This window comes from Cyanistes caeruleus, chromosome Z (genome assembly GCF_971803275.1).
Source record: "Cyanistes caeruleus chromosome Z, bCyaCae1.hap1.1, whole genome shotgun sequence".
NCBI lineage: Eukaryota > Metazoa > Chordata > Aves > Passeriformes > Paridae > Cyanistes > Cyanistes caeruleus.
Window position 1 is genome coordinate 81,837,923 of NC_141732.1, and position 17,045 is coordinate 81,854,967.

Below are 17,045 nucleotides of genomic sequence, written 5' to 3' on the forward strand. Positions count from 1 at the left end.
ACAGTGCCATACCTCTGCGGGTCAGACCAATATTGCAGGTCAAGCACAACAATATTTCCTGATTTAGTGATTGTTTCTGATTTTTTTTTCCCCTGTTCCATGGGAGAAGGGGAAGGAAAAGAGAACATTATTCGCTAAATTCAATTGAATGTTCAGATAGCTCAATCCCTCCCTCCCCTTACCCTTCCTCCTGAGAAAAAGAAATTATTTTCACAAATAAACTATCCCCTGAAACAAATCCACTCAGCCAAAATCCAATTAGCTCTGCAGACACCAGGTCGCAGAGCAGACTTAAAATGTTGACTCATACGCTCAGAAAGTGACACTGAGGTTGCAAACTGTGCCTGGGAATGGCTCCTTGCCAGCTCTCAAGACACATGACAAAACTCAGGAGAGGAAGGACACAAGACAAAAGCCACACATGAGGCCAAGCAGTGGCCTCCAAAGTGGGGATGTGCATCCATGGGCATACAGGAAGCAAATAGTCTTTCTACTGTTACAAAACTACAATGAAATACAATTATTATAAGTATCCAGAAGCGGGGTGAGTTCTGTGCCCATGACCAACCCCTTGGAAAACAAAGAGCTGTCATTCAATATTATATATATATATATATATATAGGTAGCACTAATGCCTGCTGTGTGCAAAGGTCTGGCAAATCTGCCAGAATGTCAAGAGCTACATTTTCTGTGTACTAAAAAACTAGCATAATTTTCTAGCTGTAGAGCTCCAGAAGATCAACTGTACAAATATTGAATTCAAATATCCAGCTCAGGGAAACATTTCAAAATACATGTAACCTTTAATAATCGAAATCATGCAGATGGTAAAATAACAAAGCCACCAACAGAGGTGTGGGTGATTCCCAGCATCTCTGGAAAAGGAAGAAAAGCAGCTTCCTAATATGTTTTCTCTTGCCTCACCACAAACAATGGAGGAGTCCAAATGTTTTCTGAGCTATCAAACATGAAGCACAATCAAACCAACAAGCAAAGGAACTGCAATCTCAGAATTAAGTGTGGGTTTATGCCCTGGACAAAAGGAAGTCCCATCTATGTGAACAAAAAAATAAGCAGCTTCCATCGTCCCAGGTCTCAACACAAAGCTGCCTTCTTGCTTTTCTAAGTTCTCCATACACTAAGTCTGCTTCTTCCCTCTGCTTGTTGCAGAAGTAGATTTTACCACTTTGATTTCCACTTTTAATTCTCTCCATCAGGAATGACTGCAAGGAGTTGTTCTAACACTGAGCAGCCTTTGTCATTTACATTCTCTCAGTTGCTGCTATCTCCCTGCTGAGTGGCTTGTCTTTTGCCTCCAAAAATTATATTCCTGCTGCACAATAGGCAAGAATAATTTTCTGCCTGTTTGGTGAATTAAAGCACTACCCAAAAATAACACTCAGAGATCATGCTTCTATGACAGCCATTTGCCTTTGTTCTGTTCTGTGAGTGGCACACTGCAACTCTAGTCTAGGATGAAAATTCATCCATTTATATGTTCAGACATTCCCTCTGTGACCAGGTAATAGAAAAGCATCAAATATTTACTGTTAAATGCAAATATATAATTAAACACAAAGTAAGGACTAGATCTATTCTACTTTAGGGGGAATTTGGATGTGATACGCAGTATTTTGGAACAAAAGTTGGTTTCCTGTTTTGTTTTTTTTCATATTGATGCAGATATGATACCCAGCATTAATATAATGAATTAACAGCTAAAGTGGGATGTACAGCTATAACCACAAGAAACGACAGAGATTGCCTTCCAATAGCAAAGCAAATTTAACCAAGATGTTTTTGTCAGATTGTTTCTAATTGCCTATGAATTAGTGGTCTGAATCCCAGTATAAATTACTGTTATGTTCAATGATGTTTTTAGAGACTGAGATTTGTTTGTCTCCCTAGTGTTAATTGTACAGCCTGATAATTTTGTTCCAATCACCATTTTAAATCTCTGTTTTCTTGTGGTTTTTTATAAAAACAAAGGCAAGAAGATTTGTACCCAAAGGCAAAAAAACTCTACTAAAAAAAAAATCCATCTAAATAGTATGGTGTGAAAAACCTTCTCAAAGGAATTGCAGAAAACCCTTTGCTGGGCAAGAGTCATTACAACATTTCAGTAGGCAGATCCCACTTGCACAGAACCCATAACTTTGTCATACACCTTTTTGATTAAACTCCTAATTGCACAAAGAAAATTCAGAATCTTTTCACCACCTTTGAGTCTGCTCTTATATGTTTTCCTTCTCTCTTAGTAATTCTGAATACTGCATCTGCTCAAAGGGGATAGTAGCAGATGCTTTTCTCTGAGTAGTAAAAGGACAGCAAGAGAACTAACCTGAAATCATGCAAACTTAGAGAAGCTCCTGTGTAGTCAGTAAAAGCATCCTGGTGTCACTGGAAAAATAATCAAGTGAGAAGGTGAAGGATCTTAATCTAGATCGAGCCTAGCTGACGTCCTCGGAGCTTTCTTTCCAATTTGCCATTTCTGTTCATTCCTGAGAGCATCACACCTTCTCCTGTGATCTAATGCCAGTTCTGCTTCTCTTAGTCCTAGTCTGTCTTGTCCAACTGTTTACCAGTATTAAAGTCTTGATAAATTTCTGGTAAATTGCAAAAACACCACTTCGGGCAGAGGGTTTGTTTCCATTTACCTTAGCAACATTTCCGTATGTTCTCTGTTCTCCCAGTCCCAGTCTTCAGGAGCTAATTTTAAACTTGGTGAATGCCTGACTCGGTTTGGTCAATTTAATTCCCAGGAAATCAGGCTCTGGGCTCTGGGCTGTAACTGCGTGGTTGCTTTGTTGCTTCAGGTTCATGCAACCATTCAGTGACGAACTAGAAATGGTTGTGAAATCTGCCCGTGCTGCTAGGGTTCTGACCCAGTGCCTGGCACACTGAGCAGCCCCGGCCCATCCCTGCCGGCCGCCAGGCCTGCGGGGGGCACGAGGGGCTGCCACACACGGCTGCGGCTTTTCTGGGCCTCTGTGCTCTTCTCTGATCGAGGCCGTGTCCCGGTCCCTGAGCAAACACCGGGGTCACCACTAGCTGCTGCCATGGAATGATTCCACCCGCAGACGCTGAGGAGGAGGCTGCGATGCCCCCTTTGATCCCTTCACACCCCTCCGCCTGGACGGCCCCTCACGCCGTTCCCGCCTTCAGCACAGCGCCCCCTGCCGGCCACCGCCGCCCGCCCCTCACAGCGCGCGCCCCCCCCCCCCCCCGCCCCGTCCCGCCAATGAGCTGCGCACACGCAGCGGCGGCCTCAGGGTGGCCGCGACAGCCGCCTGACCCAAAACTCTCCCCCCTCCTCCGGGAGACCGGCGCAGCCGTCCCGCTGCTTCTCGGGCGGGAGCGCCTCTTCCCGCCGAGCCGAGGGGTCTGAGCGTTCACCGACGGCTCCTTGGTGCAGCCAGCTGCTCAGGCACCTGCATGGGCAAGCAGCAAGGGGCCTCGGCATCAGGACCTTTCGCCGCGGTGCATCTGGGAGTTATACTTCACCTGGCCGCGGAGGCTCTGTGTGCGTCAGCAGGGCAGGAGAGGAAGGAGACTACAGATCCCAGAGAGCAGGGCGGGACTTGCGGTCATTCCCGGCGCTGCGCTAGGGGCGCAGGTTTTGCTGGCGCAGGAGCGGCGGGGCCGCGATGGATCTGTTCGGGGACCTGCGGCGCATGAACAAGCGGCAGGTACCGGGGCTGCTCCCGGGGCCCCCGCGGCTCTCACCCCCTCAGCGGGGAGCGGGGATTTTCAAACGCCAGCCTGCGGGGTCCTTCCCACCGCTGTCCCCGTGTGCTGCCGAGAAAAGGAACAAAAAATTAGGAGTGTGATTCAAGCTCATCCGCTTCTGGAAGGGCTGGCGGAGCAGGAGAATTTGGGGCAGAAAGTCAAAACAAAAAAGTGATTTTCTAGATGAGAGGTTTCAGTATGACGGTAGCAGGAAAGGATCCTTTGTTGTCTTTCGTCTCTTACAGCTCCTCTTTTAAACAAAAGTCACTCTCAGAAAGTCAGCCTCTGCGGATTGTCCGGTGTTGCACATGGCCCTTGGGGATATTTCTGAGCTCGGGAGGGAATCGGGGCCAGCCAGGTCCGATCGTTTGCCAGGTCGCTTCCCCAGCTTTATAAGCCTTTATCAGAGTGTTTGCCTCTGACACACGGGAGTGAATTAACCCAAGACTAAGTCACACAGAGGATTCCAGCTTTATGGTACAGTTTGGTGGAGTCTGACATGGCAATCTGTGCTACCAGACTTGTTCTGGAATAGGATTTTAGCATAAAAGCCTAGAATTTGTGGTGCACTTGAGCTGAAGTTCTATATGTTGTGCTTCTAAATACGATACAGTAGCTTTAAAACCCGATTTTCTTGTTTCACACAGCTCTATTACCAAGTCTTAAATTTTGCTATGATTGTGTCTTCTGCCCTAATGATCTGGAAAGGGCTGATCGTGGTCACTGGCAGTGAGAGCCCCATTGTTGTGGTGCTCAGGTGAGTCAATGGAAAGGCTTTCTGCTTCAAGCCCGGGTACTGTTTTGCCTTTTGTCTCCTCCCATTTCCCGTTGGATGCATTTGGAATTTGAATTCTCACCTATTAAACGAAGGACTCAAACACTTAGTTTCTTTTAGCTGTGACTGGGCTCTAGCAAAATTCACACTGTCAGTAGCCATGGCCCAGTTTCCACTGAGGTTTGTAGGAGCAGTAAATGGGTGAGACGTTTGTAAACTCCTGCCAATTGCTTTCTGGTATTTGGGTTCTTTTAAAAGGTCTGAGCAGTGTTACTGAATGGGCGAAGCTACAGATCTCAGTTAAAATTGTGGGTTTATCTGTAAGAATTAAATGTTCTCTGATTTCATGGTGCTTCTTTCATGTATGCGAACAAACTCTCTCTTTCTTATTTGTAGTGGCAGCATGGAACCAGCTTTTCACAGGGGAGACCTGCTGTTCCTAGCAAATTTCCATGATGACCCAATCAGAGCTGGTGAAATAGTTGTTTTTAAAGTTGAAGGCAGAGACATTCCAATTGTTCACAGAGTTATCAAAGTACATGAAAAGTAATGCAACTTGGCGTTTTTTTTGTATGTAAAGCTCCTTTCCCTCCCCATGGCTTTCAGTGACAGTTTAATTGTGGCTTAGTGTGTGAGAAAGGCAAGTGAGGATAAACAGTGAGAAAAAACTCAGCTGTTCCATGTGATCCACTTCTGTTCCCAGTTCTGTGCCACACTTCTCAAGGGTCTGAGACCTCTCCCTCAGAAAAGCTGCTCAGGGTTTGAGCGGGTACAGCTGTGCCAAGGAGGAATCCTGGCAGCAGGAATGAGCAGAATGCACTTCTGTGCTGATGGGTGTACAGTTGGGATTTTGGTTATAAGAGCAAATTTTTGATGAAAGTGGAGATTCAGAATCAGGGTGCAGCCTGACAGAGTGTGTGAGCTTTGCTACCTGAAGTTTTCCGAATTTGACTCAGGATAAAAGAAGAGATTTTTCTTACTCTTGTGTCTCTTGGCCACGCTGCCCGCAGCAATTCTTGCTGAAAAGCAGCAGAGAGAGGGCTTGGTTTGGCCGTGGTTGCAGATGCCTAGTCTGCTAAACAGTTTCTTTTAAACCACAGTTCTGCTCTTAGTTCTGCACAGTGGAAAGCTAAGCTGGAGGTGGCAAGCATTGACATACTTGTTTCATGAGCTGAAGGTGTTTATTTCTTGAGTTCTTCTTCCATGCTTTTTTAAAATTTGCAAGAATCATCTATTTAATCTTTTAAATTTTTGATTAGCTTTTTATGACCTTTTATTATTTAATTTGTTTTTATGAGAACTCCTAATTTCTTTATATTGGTACTTGAGCAAAATCCACTTGAAGACTGTAAACTTAAAAACTTTATTTGAATTTGTGTTCCGTTGAAGATGCAAATAGACACATAGGGCTTTTGTTGAGGAAGTTTAGTGCCTGGATGGACAATATCCCTTTCATGTCCATTGTGTAATTGCTTACATCAATTGACAATCTAGGAGTGTTGTAAAAAACATTTCTTGTTAATATCTGTTGATAGATAAAGTCAGTAAAGTCTGTAATGTTAATGATTTAATGGTGTTTGTTCAATAAGTAGAGCTAAAAGCAAACATTGTTATCTAATCTTATAGCACTTTTCATCCTCATTTGCTCTGTAGATGTTAATTGAGATTTTAAAATTAAGTGCTATTTAGTTTATCACCTCATTGCCTTCTAGAGGAAATGGGAACATCAAATTTCTGACTAAAGGGGATAATAATGAAGTTGATGATAGAGGCTTGTACAAAGAAGGTCAGAACTGGTTAGAGAAGAAAGATGTTGTTGGAAGAGCAAGAGGGTAAGTAAAGCAAAATGTACTTTGTAATTAAATAGAAAAATTAGCTCTTAAATAGATTCTGCTGTTGATACAAACCAGATCTGATGTATTTGTTAAATTTCTTAAGTAGAATTGTAATTAAAAAGAGAACTTGGAAAAGTTGCTTCCATAGTCCTCCCACTGATGTGGAGTGTGGGGGGAAAAAAGGACATTTAACAAATAGTTCACCTGAAAAGACAAAATTAACCAGCTTCTCCTTGTAATTGCTGGAAACACCTAGGAAATTGTTTTGGCATTCTACAGGAATTTTATGCAAGGTTTGAGCTTTTGACTTTGTCCCCTTCCCCAGCTGTGCTGAAATCTCTTCAGATTTTCTCAGATAACTTTGATTAAGGAAAACAGATTAATTTTACTTCCTATTCAGATCTACATTAGTCCTATGCGTAATGATGGGATTGCACTGAAATATTTCAGACTGAGTAACATTAAAATACTTCCGTGTAATATTTGAGGGTTAATTTTACATTCATCTGTTTTATCAATTACAGGTTTTTGCCCTATGTAGGAATGGTAACTATAATAATGAATGACTACCCAAAATTTAAGGTATGTATGCTGACATTTTAAATACTTGGATTGCTAAAATAACAAGTACAGACAATAAGAACCTTGCCTCTAAGCATAAACGTTAATAAATTTGTGTCTGTGGTTTGGTACCCAATGTAGGATGACCTGGGTTTCCTTGTTTACTGTTGGGCAGTAGAATTTGTTGTTTGTAAAGAGTTGAAACATGTCATTTATTAGAATTTCATTAGTTAAGTGTAACCAGTTGTGATAAATTTGATCACTTTAAAATCTTCCTGCAATTCTGTAGGACCAGAGCTCTGCAATTGTGAAAGGTGTGATGTTTGAAAGGGCGCCTTTTGAACAGTTTGTGCTTTGAGAGCTCAGTAGAGAGGAATTGTAACAAGTTTGTGTTCTGTGTTTCTTTGCAGTATGCTCTCCTGGCAGTGATGGGAGCATATGTACTGCTCAAAAGGGAATCCTGAACACAAGAACAAAGGGAAATACACAGGGGGAAAAAAAAATATATTTCAGATGGTTTCATTTCTGTATACGGTTACAGAACTGTGCAAGCTTTTATCTTGTCTAAATAAACGACACCGAATGAGTGAAGTTGTTGGCTGCTGGCTAATTACAAAATTACATATTTACCACCTTCTACAGACTGCTCTCACCTAGCATGGGACTGGTTTGGAGGACTGTCAAGCTGGAGCAGCCAAGGGCTCTCTTGCCATGCCACAGTGGGTTTTCTTGACTGGTGCTGCATCTGAACCCACTTTTGCCCTCCTGTTTGTTTTGGGGGTTATTTTTAATTTGTCACTGTCCTTTTTTCTCCACCATACAAGCTGTTTTGATCAGTGCTTATTAGGACACAGAATCTCTGAACAGGTAGTATGTTATAGGAGCTTAGTCAGGCATAAATTGGCTGGTTGTGGCTGACATAAACAGCCAAGAAGGGCAGTTTCACTCTGACTTGGTACTGAGCAGTGGGGACTTAGAGCTTTTTCCCTGAATTTGAACCTTGCTCCTTCATGGGGTGAGGAAGAAAGCCCAGATGGCCTGATTTTTAGAGGCCTGGGCCTTTTAGGGACTGTGTGCATTGCTAGTGTTCAGGCTGTTGACGATTCTACCTTTTGTGTCCTAGCTCTTAAACAAACCTAACAAAAAGGTTTTCTGGGGCTTTAATAACACTTGTAAATTACTGAATGAATAGCACAGTAGTACACTTGAGGGATATTGCCAAGAAGGGGAAACCAGAGCTCTTATGCCAGCTTGGAGAATGTGTTATTCTCTCCTATCATATAACACCTGAATAATGTTAAATATAAAATTGATTTTTCATTTAAAAACTTACCTGATAACTGTCTTTTATGAAATTTGGTATTTTTCTCTTATCTTCAAATGTCAGTGTTGCACCTTCAACAAAGCCGAACTTGTTTTCCTTGCTGGCTTTGTTTTTGTAGCTTTGATAAGGAACAGCATGATGCTTTTTTTCCTCTGGAGTTCTGTTTCTTCTATAATCCCTTACCTCTGCAAAAATACTCTATTATACAGTAATGACAGCTTTTCTGTTGTAACAGCTCACGCTCAACAGACAACTGCTGAATTTCTCCAAGTAATATTACTTCTTTTGTGTTCTACTAAGCAGTTTTCATGTCCAACTGTATTATAAAAATCACTTATTTTGTGTCAAATTGTATAGAAATAAAATTAAGTATAATAAACAGTATGGCAGAATAATGTTGGGATCCTTAATGCAGTCTTCCTGGAAGTGTATCATCCCAGTTAAGAAAAAATAATGTGTTTTTTAGAGACAGTGTATGTGGAGTAAGAATTTTTTTCTTTCTCTTGGTATTGCTGAAAGGAAGATTTATGCTGGCCAGCTACCCCAGTGTGACCAGTCAGCTCTGACTTGGAGAGTGCATTTTGCAGCTGGCCAGTGTGACACTGGAATCCAGTCGCAGGAGTGACTCAGAGCTGTGCTGGGGAGGATCAGAGTGGATGTTAGGAAGCATTTCCATACCGAGAGAGTGCTCAGACCTGGAGCAGCCTCCTTTGGGAGCATTAGCATTCCAGCAGCACTTGGACAATGCCCTTGAGCTTCTGGGCAGCCTAGAACATTGGGCTGGATGGTCTCTGTAGGATCTCTGGTCCACAGGCATGTCCATAAATGCTTCCCATTTGAATTCTCCGATTATTGAACCTCTCCACCACAAAAATCATAAGCCCAAACTTGTGGCTGCCACAGCAGCCTGGCAGTGAGCAATCACTGTGGTTAAGCTTCAACTTTCCAGGGCTTCCCGAAACGCAGCACAAACAGTATCAACTATCTTGCACTGGGCCTTATTAAATAAATGTTACTATTTCATATTATTCAGCCTCTGTAAAGTTGTGGAGATATTTTTCTGAGAAATGTCTTCAGTTCTTCAGGGAATGGTTGCAGCACTGAGTCGATGTTGAGGTTATTTACAGAGCACCTGCCCTGAGTGCAGATTGGCAATGCTGGAGATTAGTCTATTCAGCATCTTCAACATTTACAGAGTATTCCTCCGTGATCATGCCTGTTATTACGTTGGAGATAGGCTTCCACCAGTGTTTGTTCTGTACATACATCCTGGCTGTGTCTTAACACCAGGATCCCTACAAAGAAAATGATGAAAGGCACACCATTCTTAGACTATCCCTTTTTATAGCCATCAAATGTGTGTTGCTGATAGAATGATGATGCTTGTCTAAAATGTAAAGGCACAAGATTAAAGAGTGTTCTCGTGGATATAGCATTTAAAAACCATTAATGTTTTCCTGTCATGGAGCACAGCATTTTACTTTGCCATGGGATGTATGAAAAGGGGAAGGGTATTTTAAAACAGAGCTGTTTCTTGGTGTTCGAACACATTGATGTTATCAGGCTTCTTCTTGAAGGGAAAGATTGTCTTGAGTGAGTTGAGTCACTCGCAGTTCCTAACATTGTATCTAGTTCCTTTTCTGCTGTGGGGGGTCCAGAATAATATTTTCCAATATTATCAAGTTATTATTTTTCTTAGAAGGGCAATAAATTAAGAGTTAGAATAAACCCTTATGAACAAGTAAATAAATAATAAAGACATAGTACATATACAGCATATGAGAAAGGTTTATTTCTTTTGAATGGTATTTTCAGTAAGAGAGATTTGTGACTCCCGGGCAGCAAGGAACTGAGTAAGAATTCATGTTTGGTTGGTTTTGGTTTTGTTTTCTGAAAATGGACAGTTTCCTGAATTTTTCTATTTCCTGCCTTGATTGCTCCAAACAATTACAAGTTTCTCTGGATGGCAGTATTTTATTTCATCAGCTGTCACTTAGCACAGAGCACATGTCTGTTCGCTGTACTGCAGGCTGCGCAGCGAAACTTGAGGCATGAGAATACTATTGTGAATTAAGCAGGAATGCATAATTAATAACCAAAAGAAAAGAATGAATCACATTAATCAGTAAAATAAGGTGAAACAAACTGACTGAACAAGGGAACAATTTGGCTCAATACAGCAGGATACACAATTGACTTCAAAAGGAATTGTACAAGAGTTTGCCTGGAAACTATGTTAATTCACGTCCGTGGGTGCTTCCAGTCGGGATAGTTCAGTTCCAGCCATGTGGGGCTAGCTGGAGGAGCCGGGAGGTTCCTTACAGTCAGCTCTGCTCCCTGTGTATCCCACCTCCTACCGTAGTTCTCTAGACAGCAAAACCATCACATGAACTGCACCCATTTCCCGTCCCTGCTGTTCTCCTGGGTGACAAACGGCACATCAGGACTTCAGATCCCATCACTGCTCACCCACCTTTACCCTAGTGAAACCACTTGGAAGTGTGCCACTTCAGGGCCTTTCCGGGGATATACTGTCTCCATCGCGTCCCTGCAGTGCCTCTTCAGGCGGGAATTCTTTTCATCCATTTACCACAAAGTTGGCCAGTTCCAGGTGCCTCAAGGTGCTGCAAAGTTTGCAGGGTTCCTGTGCAAGGAAAGCAGAAAGTCCCCGTCACTGTCACTTGTGACGGGAAATTCAGGTGATACTGGAAATTAAAATAAGCTCTTTACACGAGATTTTCTGTTCCAGTGAGGCACAAGGAGACCCTCTGCCCCGAGTGCAGCCGAGCCGAAGCCCGCAGGGTGCGGTCCCGCGGGGCGGGGTGACCTCGCCCCCTGCAGCTGCCGGGTCCCCTCGGCGGCTGTTGCCGCCCTGAGGAGCTCCCGGTGCCCGGGCGCTGCCGGCAGCACCGCCCCGAGGTGCCCCGGGCCGGCCTCAGCACCGACCCCCGGCGAACGGAGCGGGGGAACACGAACTTGCGGGACGCGCCCGTGTTGCGAAGGTAACCGAGAGAGAGAACGGCCCCCCCGCCAGGGCAGCGGCGGGGCGGCACCGCCTCAGCTCCCCCCGCGGGCGCGGGCGGGGCGCGGGCCCGGGAGGAGGCGGCAGGCGCGGGGGCTCCGCTCGCGCCGGGCCCGGCTCCGGATAAATGGGCGGCGGCGGCGGCTTCGGAGCCTTGACGGAGCCGGAGCGCAGCGCGGCTCGGGGCAGCACCGGCAGCACCCGCAGCAGGGCAGGATGCGGGGCGGGCGGCCCGCGGCGCTGGCGCTGCTGGCGCTGGCGCTGCTGGCGGCTCAGGGCGGAGCGGCGCCCCTGCAGCCTGGCGGGACCCCCGCGCTCACCAAGATCTACCCCCGCGGCAGCCACTGGGCTGTGGGTAAGTGTAGTTTAACTCCTTCAAAGGCACTGCAACACGCGGTTCCTGCGTCCTGTGTCGAGACAGGGTAAGTCTAAAACCTACAGCTTCTCCATCCACTTCTAGTCCAGCAAATCTTAGCAGGTGCCTCTCTCTATCTCCAGGCAAAGTGCTTGGTTATCACTGCCCCTTTCTCAGCCACGTTTTCTCTGACAATGTAACACAAGAGACAGAAGAAATTAATTGTGTGTGACACTGACAAAATCTTCTGTCCCAGTAGCGCAACAATTCAACGTTATTTAGCCCCTTCCCTTCCCTTCCCTTCCCTTCCCTTCCCTTCCCTTCCCTTCCCTTCCCTTCCCTTCCCTTCCCTTCCCTTCCCTTCCCTTCCCTTCCCTTCCCTTCCCTTCCCTTCCCTTCCCTTCCCTTCCCTTCCCTTCCCTTCCCTTCCCTTCCCTTCCCTTCCCACAAAGTCCCCCTGAAGTTTGAACAAGCAAGTCTTTGCCGGTTTTGGTTAATTTTGTGCTACTTTAATTGTTGTTGCAGGACATTTAATGGGGAAAAAAAGCACTGGGGATTTTCCTTATGGCTTTGAAGAAGAAAACAAGACACCATTTTCAGCATTACCCAATAATATCAAGCAGCTGGAAGAGTATCTGCAGTGGGAAGAAATCTCAAAATATTTGTTAAGGCTGCTGGAAAGGAATGAAAATAAAAGTGGTCATTTTTTAAAAGGAGGTCTTCCCTGGTACACCAGGAACACCTGGGAGACAGATGACAATAGCAGTTGGAAACATGTAAGTAAGATAAAAACCTGTAAAGATACTCCATGTGTTAAATTTTTGGTTTACAGTAACATATCAGCTTCCCCTAACTGGTGGGTTGTCCAGAAAAGCAGCAGAAACGCATCTCATGTATTAGACATTTGGTACAGTAAGATTCTGCTCTTGATTGCAGATTGTCACTCACTGGTTGTATTTGTGATGACTTCATTTGCTACTAGGCATAAACATGGCATGCCTTCAGCAGATTTTAGTGCCTGGATCTTAGATCTTTAGTCCCTTCAAACTGGTTGGTTGGGCCATTCTTTTGTTTTCCTCATGCTTAGGTGACCACATCAGCAGCACATATTGCCCAGCAAAGCCAAGCTAGTGTGAAAAACAAGTGTGAAGGCAGGAGGAACCACATCACACTGACTGTCCCCTTCCATCAGCATTCAGGATGTTCTGCCTTGGACTGAGTAAAGCCCCAGGGCTGCAGAATTTTCTCTGGTCACAGCTTTGTCCATGTCTCCTTTGCCTTTTCTCCAGCCCATGGTGCTGGCTACTGCTGTGGTAATTCCTGGGTGTGCTAAAAGAGTCTGGGGCTACTGATGAGCTGCCCCTCCTCATCCCTCAAATTAATGTTCTTCCTAGTGCTGTTGCATGAGATAACAAGGTTTTGGAACAGATTAATTCCTAGTCTTTCTGGAAATCCTATAAAATACACTGGGAAGGATAACAGTGAGGTTTTACAGAAAGTAATTGGGGTCTAATGTAAATCATAGGACCCACAAGAAAACTCCTTTCCTTAGAATGCCTCAGGCACAATCGTGGTGATAAAGCTGCAGAATTCTTTTGGGTAACAATGAAATAGAATAAAAAGATTAGTATGCCCTCTTTAAGACATCAATGGGAAGATTTTTTCCTTCCCGTATTCTTCTGCAATATGATGTCATTAATATTCCTGGGCCAACTTCAGCCTGGTTTCCCTATTGAAATCCTGGTGCAATCAAATCACTGAATACTTAAGCTTTTATTTGAATGTGGGTAAAAATTCACCCTTTAAATTAAGCTGTAATTTAAGTCTCTCACACCAGTGATACAAATGCTGCCCACAGGTTTCTTTTTGGCTGTGGCTTTATGATAGTGATGCATCATAGTAACACATTATTAATACTATCTAAAAAAGAAACTCTTTGGTCCATCTTCAATTCTGCAGTATTCAGCTTTGTAATCGAATGAAATGAACAAATTCCTTTATTTAATGTAAAGAGGGAAATGTTCTGACTTCTAAAAGTATCTGCCAATAAATACTACTTAGGAAGGCTGCAAGTTGCCTCTGGTAAGTTGAATCATATCCGTATGTGTATACTTTCACCGTAAATTAACATCCTGTTAATGTTTCTATGGTCAGGCATCGAATATCCTTATGGAATAATGAGGTTATTGCCTTAAGCATCCAGATTTCTGCAAGGATTAGTAAAAAAGCTTATGTTTTACCTGTGACTAAGATAGAGGACAACTTACAGAACCTCATTTGGCCGTAGAACCTTTGATTTCCATCATCAACATTTCTTTGTCTCCACCCTGAAGTAAAATCTAATGAAAGTAACTGTAGCTATACTTTCATGCTGTTGGATGCAAATACCTGATGATACACAGCCTAGATAGGATATGATGTCCTCTTTTCCCCTTGGCTTCAAGAAAGCACCTGAAATTTAAGGTATTTCTGAGGTCTTCCTTCTAGGTGAAGAAAACATGAAGATCAAAAGGAACGTGCTTTTGAGGGCTGATAATTTCCTAAACATTTAAATGATGATAATTATTTTTCATTTAAAAGTTATTTTGAATAAAAGAGGCTTTATTTATAAAGGTAGATCTCTGATATACGGCATCTGACATTCATGTGCATAGTGGTACAAATGCATAACTGGCCTTTGGGTGTTGACTGTGTAGATTTGTCAGGATGTGAAGGGTTTCAGGTGCACAGACTTTGGTTAGACAACACCTTGGGGTAAGATGCTGCTGTACTACAGCTGTGGAAAGTGTCCGTGCACAGGAGAGGATTATCAGGTACAGGAAGCTGAGGATGATGGCACAGAGCATCCAGAAAATTTGTCCTTGGCATGAAATACTTTTCCAGGCATATTTTGTGTGAGTTTGGAACAGAAACTTGTTCTAGAAGAAGCCACCAGAGGACACCAGATTTGCAGCAGGTTACTGTTCCCTGTGCAGTGACCTGTTGGACTGAGATACTAAATGTGACCAAAAGAAGATAAATAATGAACCTTGCTGCCAGCTTGTGGAATGGCTGACACATGCCCACCGAGGGCTGCAATTCCCTCTCTGACAGAGATGCCAACCACGAGGAGTTTTGTGTCTGCAGCCCTGTGCTCCACCTGCTGCATGCAGCAAAGACTAGCTGTGTTGGGAACAAGCAGACTCCAAGAACTTTGTTCCATGGATGCTTTCAAATGTAGCTGATTTAATTTAAAGCCTGAATTTTAAATTTAAGATTACAAAGCCCCAAAGCTAGAAATAAATACAGATAAGTACCTCAGGTAGCTCAATTCAGGGTCTTACTAGCCCAAGTCATTCAGTGTATGACTACTGATACTCACACTGTGCTGTACATTTTTTAAGAAGAAAATTATTCTTTCTAAAGGACTCACCTAGAGGAGGGAAATGGCTGTAACACACAAATAGTCAAAAAATGGAAGAGGTGAGCCCAATACTTCATGGAGTTTGGCTTAGGATGGTGCATCTGTGGTTTTTTTTGTTTTGTTTTCAGTTAATACCTTGCCTGCTCTTTATTCTGTGAATAAATTACAGTTCATGTAGTTAAAGGGGATGGAAATCCCTCCTGCAAGTTGGACTAAGTACAAAAGTAAGTTGGAAAATAAACTTTAAATTGTTTCTATTACTTGGCTTTTTCACGCTAATGAGACAGGATATAAATGAGGTGGCACACAGAATTATTTGGGAGAATGACTTTCCTCCTACTTTGGCAGTTGGTTATTACACTAACCAAGACAAATGGAGTCTGTTTGGGAAAGATTATTAGGAATACATTTGTTGTGTGAATGCAAAGAGCAGTTATCTATTAGACTTATTAACTTATAGTAGGTTTATTAACTTAGTGAATTACTTTTTTCAGGACTGATCTATAAATAATATATTTCTCCTTTTATTAGATGATGGACTATCTGCTTCAAGTTGTGACTATGAAAGAGAGCACTCCAAGCTGAAAGAAGATCACTAAATCATGAAGAAATGGAATACTTTCTGTAAGAGACTATATTTCACACACTTGATTGTATCAGATAATCAACAAGGTCACTTTTCTGTACACAAGAATTCCTTTGTGTAAAGTACTTAAATACACATACTCTTGTATGGTTCAGCAAGGACTAAATCCTCTACTTCATTTTCAAGGTTGCATTTTCTCATTTGAATGGCTTTGATATATATCTATATGTATCTATATATATATATAGATATATCTCTAGAATTGTCATGGAAGGGTCTTCCAATTAATTATATGATGTACCTATCAAATCATGTCATTTCTTCGTTGGAAACTACATGACATTGCAACATTCGCAATAAATAGTACCAAGAAAAAGGCGGAGTTTATGCTTTTATTTCAGTTAAGCAGTGAAATTCGCTATGTGAAAGCCAGTAGCAAGGGCGGCTGCCTTCCCCAGGACAGGGCGTGTGTTGCACTTTCAGCCGCTCTGTTGGGAGCCTCCGTGTCCCGTGTGTGCCCGGGAGGTGACGCTGCCGCTCAGCGCAGTCCCCGCAGCGCCCGGCCCGCTGCCGGCAGCTCCGCTGTGCCCGGAGGCGGAACTCGAGCCCCGACCGCCCGCTCCCACCGCCTCCGGCAGGCGGCGCCCTCGCCCAGGCCGTGAGGGGAGCGCCCCTGTGAGCCCGGCACCGGCTGAGCCCAGGCCGTGAGGGGAGCGCTCCGGTGAGCCCGGCACCGGCTGAGCCCAGGCCGTGAGGGGAGCGCTCCGGTGAGCCCGGCACCGGCTGAGCCCCGGCCGTGAGGGGAGCGCCCCTGTGAGCCCGGCACCGGCTGAGCCCAGGCCGTGAGGGGAGCGCCCCTGTGAGCCCGGCACCGGCTGAGCCCCGGCCGTGAGGGGAGCGCTCCGGTGAGCCCGGCACCGGCTGAGCCCCGGCCGTGAGGGGAGCGCTCCGGTGAGCCCGGCACCGGCTGAGCCCAGGCCGTGAGGGGAGCGCTCCGGTGAGCCCGGCACCGGCTGAGCCCCGGCCGTGAGGGGAGCGCTCCGGTGAGCCCGGCACCGGCTGAGCCCAGGCCGTGAGGGGAGCGCTCCGGTGAGCCCGGCACCGGCTGAGCCCAGGCCGTGAGGGGAGCGCCCCTGTGAGCCCGGCACCGGCTGAGCCCAGGCCGTGAGGGGAGCGCCCCTGTGAGCCCGGCACCGGCTGAGCCCCGGCCGTGAGGGGAGCGCTCCGGTGAGCCCGGCACCGGCTGAGCCCAGGCCGTGAGGGGAGCGCTCCGGTGAGCCCGGCACCGGCTGAGCCCAGGCCGTGAGGGGAGCGCCCCTGTGAGCCCGGCACCGGCTGAACCCCGGCCGTGAGGGGAGCGCTCCGGTGAGCCCGGCACCGGCTGAGCCCCGGCCGTGAGGGGAGCGCTCCGGTGAGCCCGGCACCGGCTGAGCCCCGGCCGTGAGGGGAGCGCT

At 45.3% G+C, this 17,045-nt stretch overlaps 3 protein-coding genes and 1 long non-coding RNA gene across 7 annotated transcripts in view; 2 read left to right on the plus strand and 2 right to left on the minus strand.

Annotated features, from left to right (window-relative positions):
- The window catches only part of ALPK2 (alpha kinase 2), a 96,062-nt gene extending 92,850 nt beyond the window's left edge, over positions 1 to 3,212 (minus strand). For 2 of the 3 annotated variants that reach the window (XM_086867198.1, XM_086867196.1), the window contains exon 1: positions 2,343 to 3,212. The gene's annotated coding sequence lies outside the window, so the exon portion shown is untranslated. The remainder of the gene's footprint in view (positions 1 to 2,342) is intronic. The other variant, XM_086867195.1, reaches the window with a different exon arrangement.
- Positions 3,213 to 3,228: 16 nt separating this feature from the next.
- SEC11C (SEC11 homolog C, signal peptidase complex subunit) lies at positions 3,229 to 8,620 on the plus strand. Of its 2 annotated transcripts, none has more exons than XM_023944209.2 (6): positions 3,229 to 3,690; positions 4,378 to 4,487; positions 4,902 to 5,051; positions 6,218 to 6,337; positions 6,865 to 6,922; positions 7,312 to 8,620. In XM_023944209.2, the coding sequence occupies exons 1-6, from the start codon at positions 3,649 to 3,651 to the stop codon at positions 7,363 to 7,365; spliced, it is 534 nt and encodes a 177-aa protein (XP_023799977.2). In that variant the 5' UTR covers positions 3,229 to 3,648; the 3' UTR covers positions 7,366 to 8,620. The 2 variants fall into 2 exon arrangements, with proteins under 2 accessions (XP_023799977.2, XP_023799978.2); XM_023944210.2 differs by having other exon boundaries at positions 3,272 to 3,686.
- LOC147648637 (uncharacterized) lies at positions 6,218 to 11,024 on the minus strand. Its single transcript, XR_015280174.1, has 3 exons — positions 10,956 to 11,024; positions 10,699 to 10,869; positions 6,218 to 9,520 (listed from the first exon to the last, which is right to left on the minus strand). It is a non-coding gene; the product is annotated as an uncharacterized LOC147648637 (long non-coding RNA).
- Positions 11,025 to 11,337: 313 nt separating this feature from the next.
- On the plus strand, positions 11,338 to 15,969 carry GRP (gastrin releasing peptide). Its single transcript, XM_023943925.2, has 3 exons — positions 11,338 to 11,602; positions 12,128 to 12,378; positions 15,537 to 15,969. The coding sequence occupies exons 1-3, from the start codon at positions 11,464 to 11,466 to the stop codon at positions 15,588 to 15,590; spliced, it is 444 nt and encodes a 147-aa protein (XP_023799693.2). The 5' UTR covers positions 11,338 to 11,463; the 3' UTR covers positions 15,591 to 15,969.
- Positions 15,970 to 17,045: the final 1,076 nt, after the last annotated feature.

Excerpts from the sequence above, each read along its gene's own strand:
- SEC11C (XM_023944209.2), top strand. The coding sequence starts at position 3,649 with ATGGATCTGTTCGGGGACCTGCGGCGCATGAACAAGCGGCAG. Across the intron at positions 4,488-4,901 it reads CCCATTGTTGTGGTGCTCAG|TGGCAGCATGGAACCAGCTT; the intron begins GTGAGTCAATGG and ends TCTTATTTGTAG. Across the intron at positions 6,923-7,311 it reads ATGACTACCCAAAATTTAAG|TATGCTCTCCTGGCAGTGAT; the intron begins GTATGTATGCTG and ends GTTTCTTTGCAG.
- GRP (XM_023943925.2), top strand. The coding sequence starts at position 11,464 with ATGCGGGGCGGGCGGCCCGCGGCGCTGGCGCTGCTGGCGCTGGCGCTG. Across the intron at positions 11,603-12,127 it reads CGGCAGCCACTGGGCTGTGG|GACATTTAATGGGGAAAAAA; the intron begins GTAAGTGTAGTT and ends TTGTTGTTGCAG. Across the intron at positions 12,379-15,536 it reads ACAATAGCAGTTGGAAACAT|ATGATGGACTATCTGCTTCA; the intron begins GTAAGTAAGATA and ends TCCTTTTATTAG.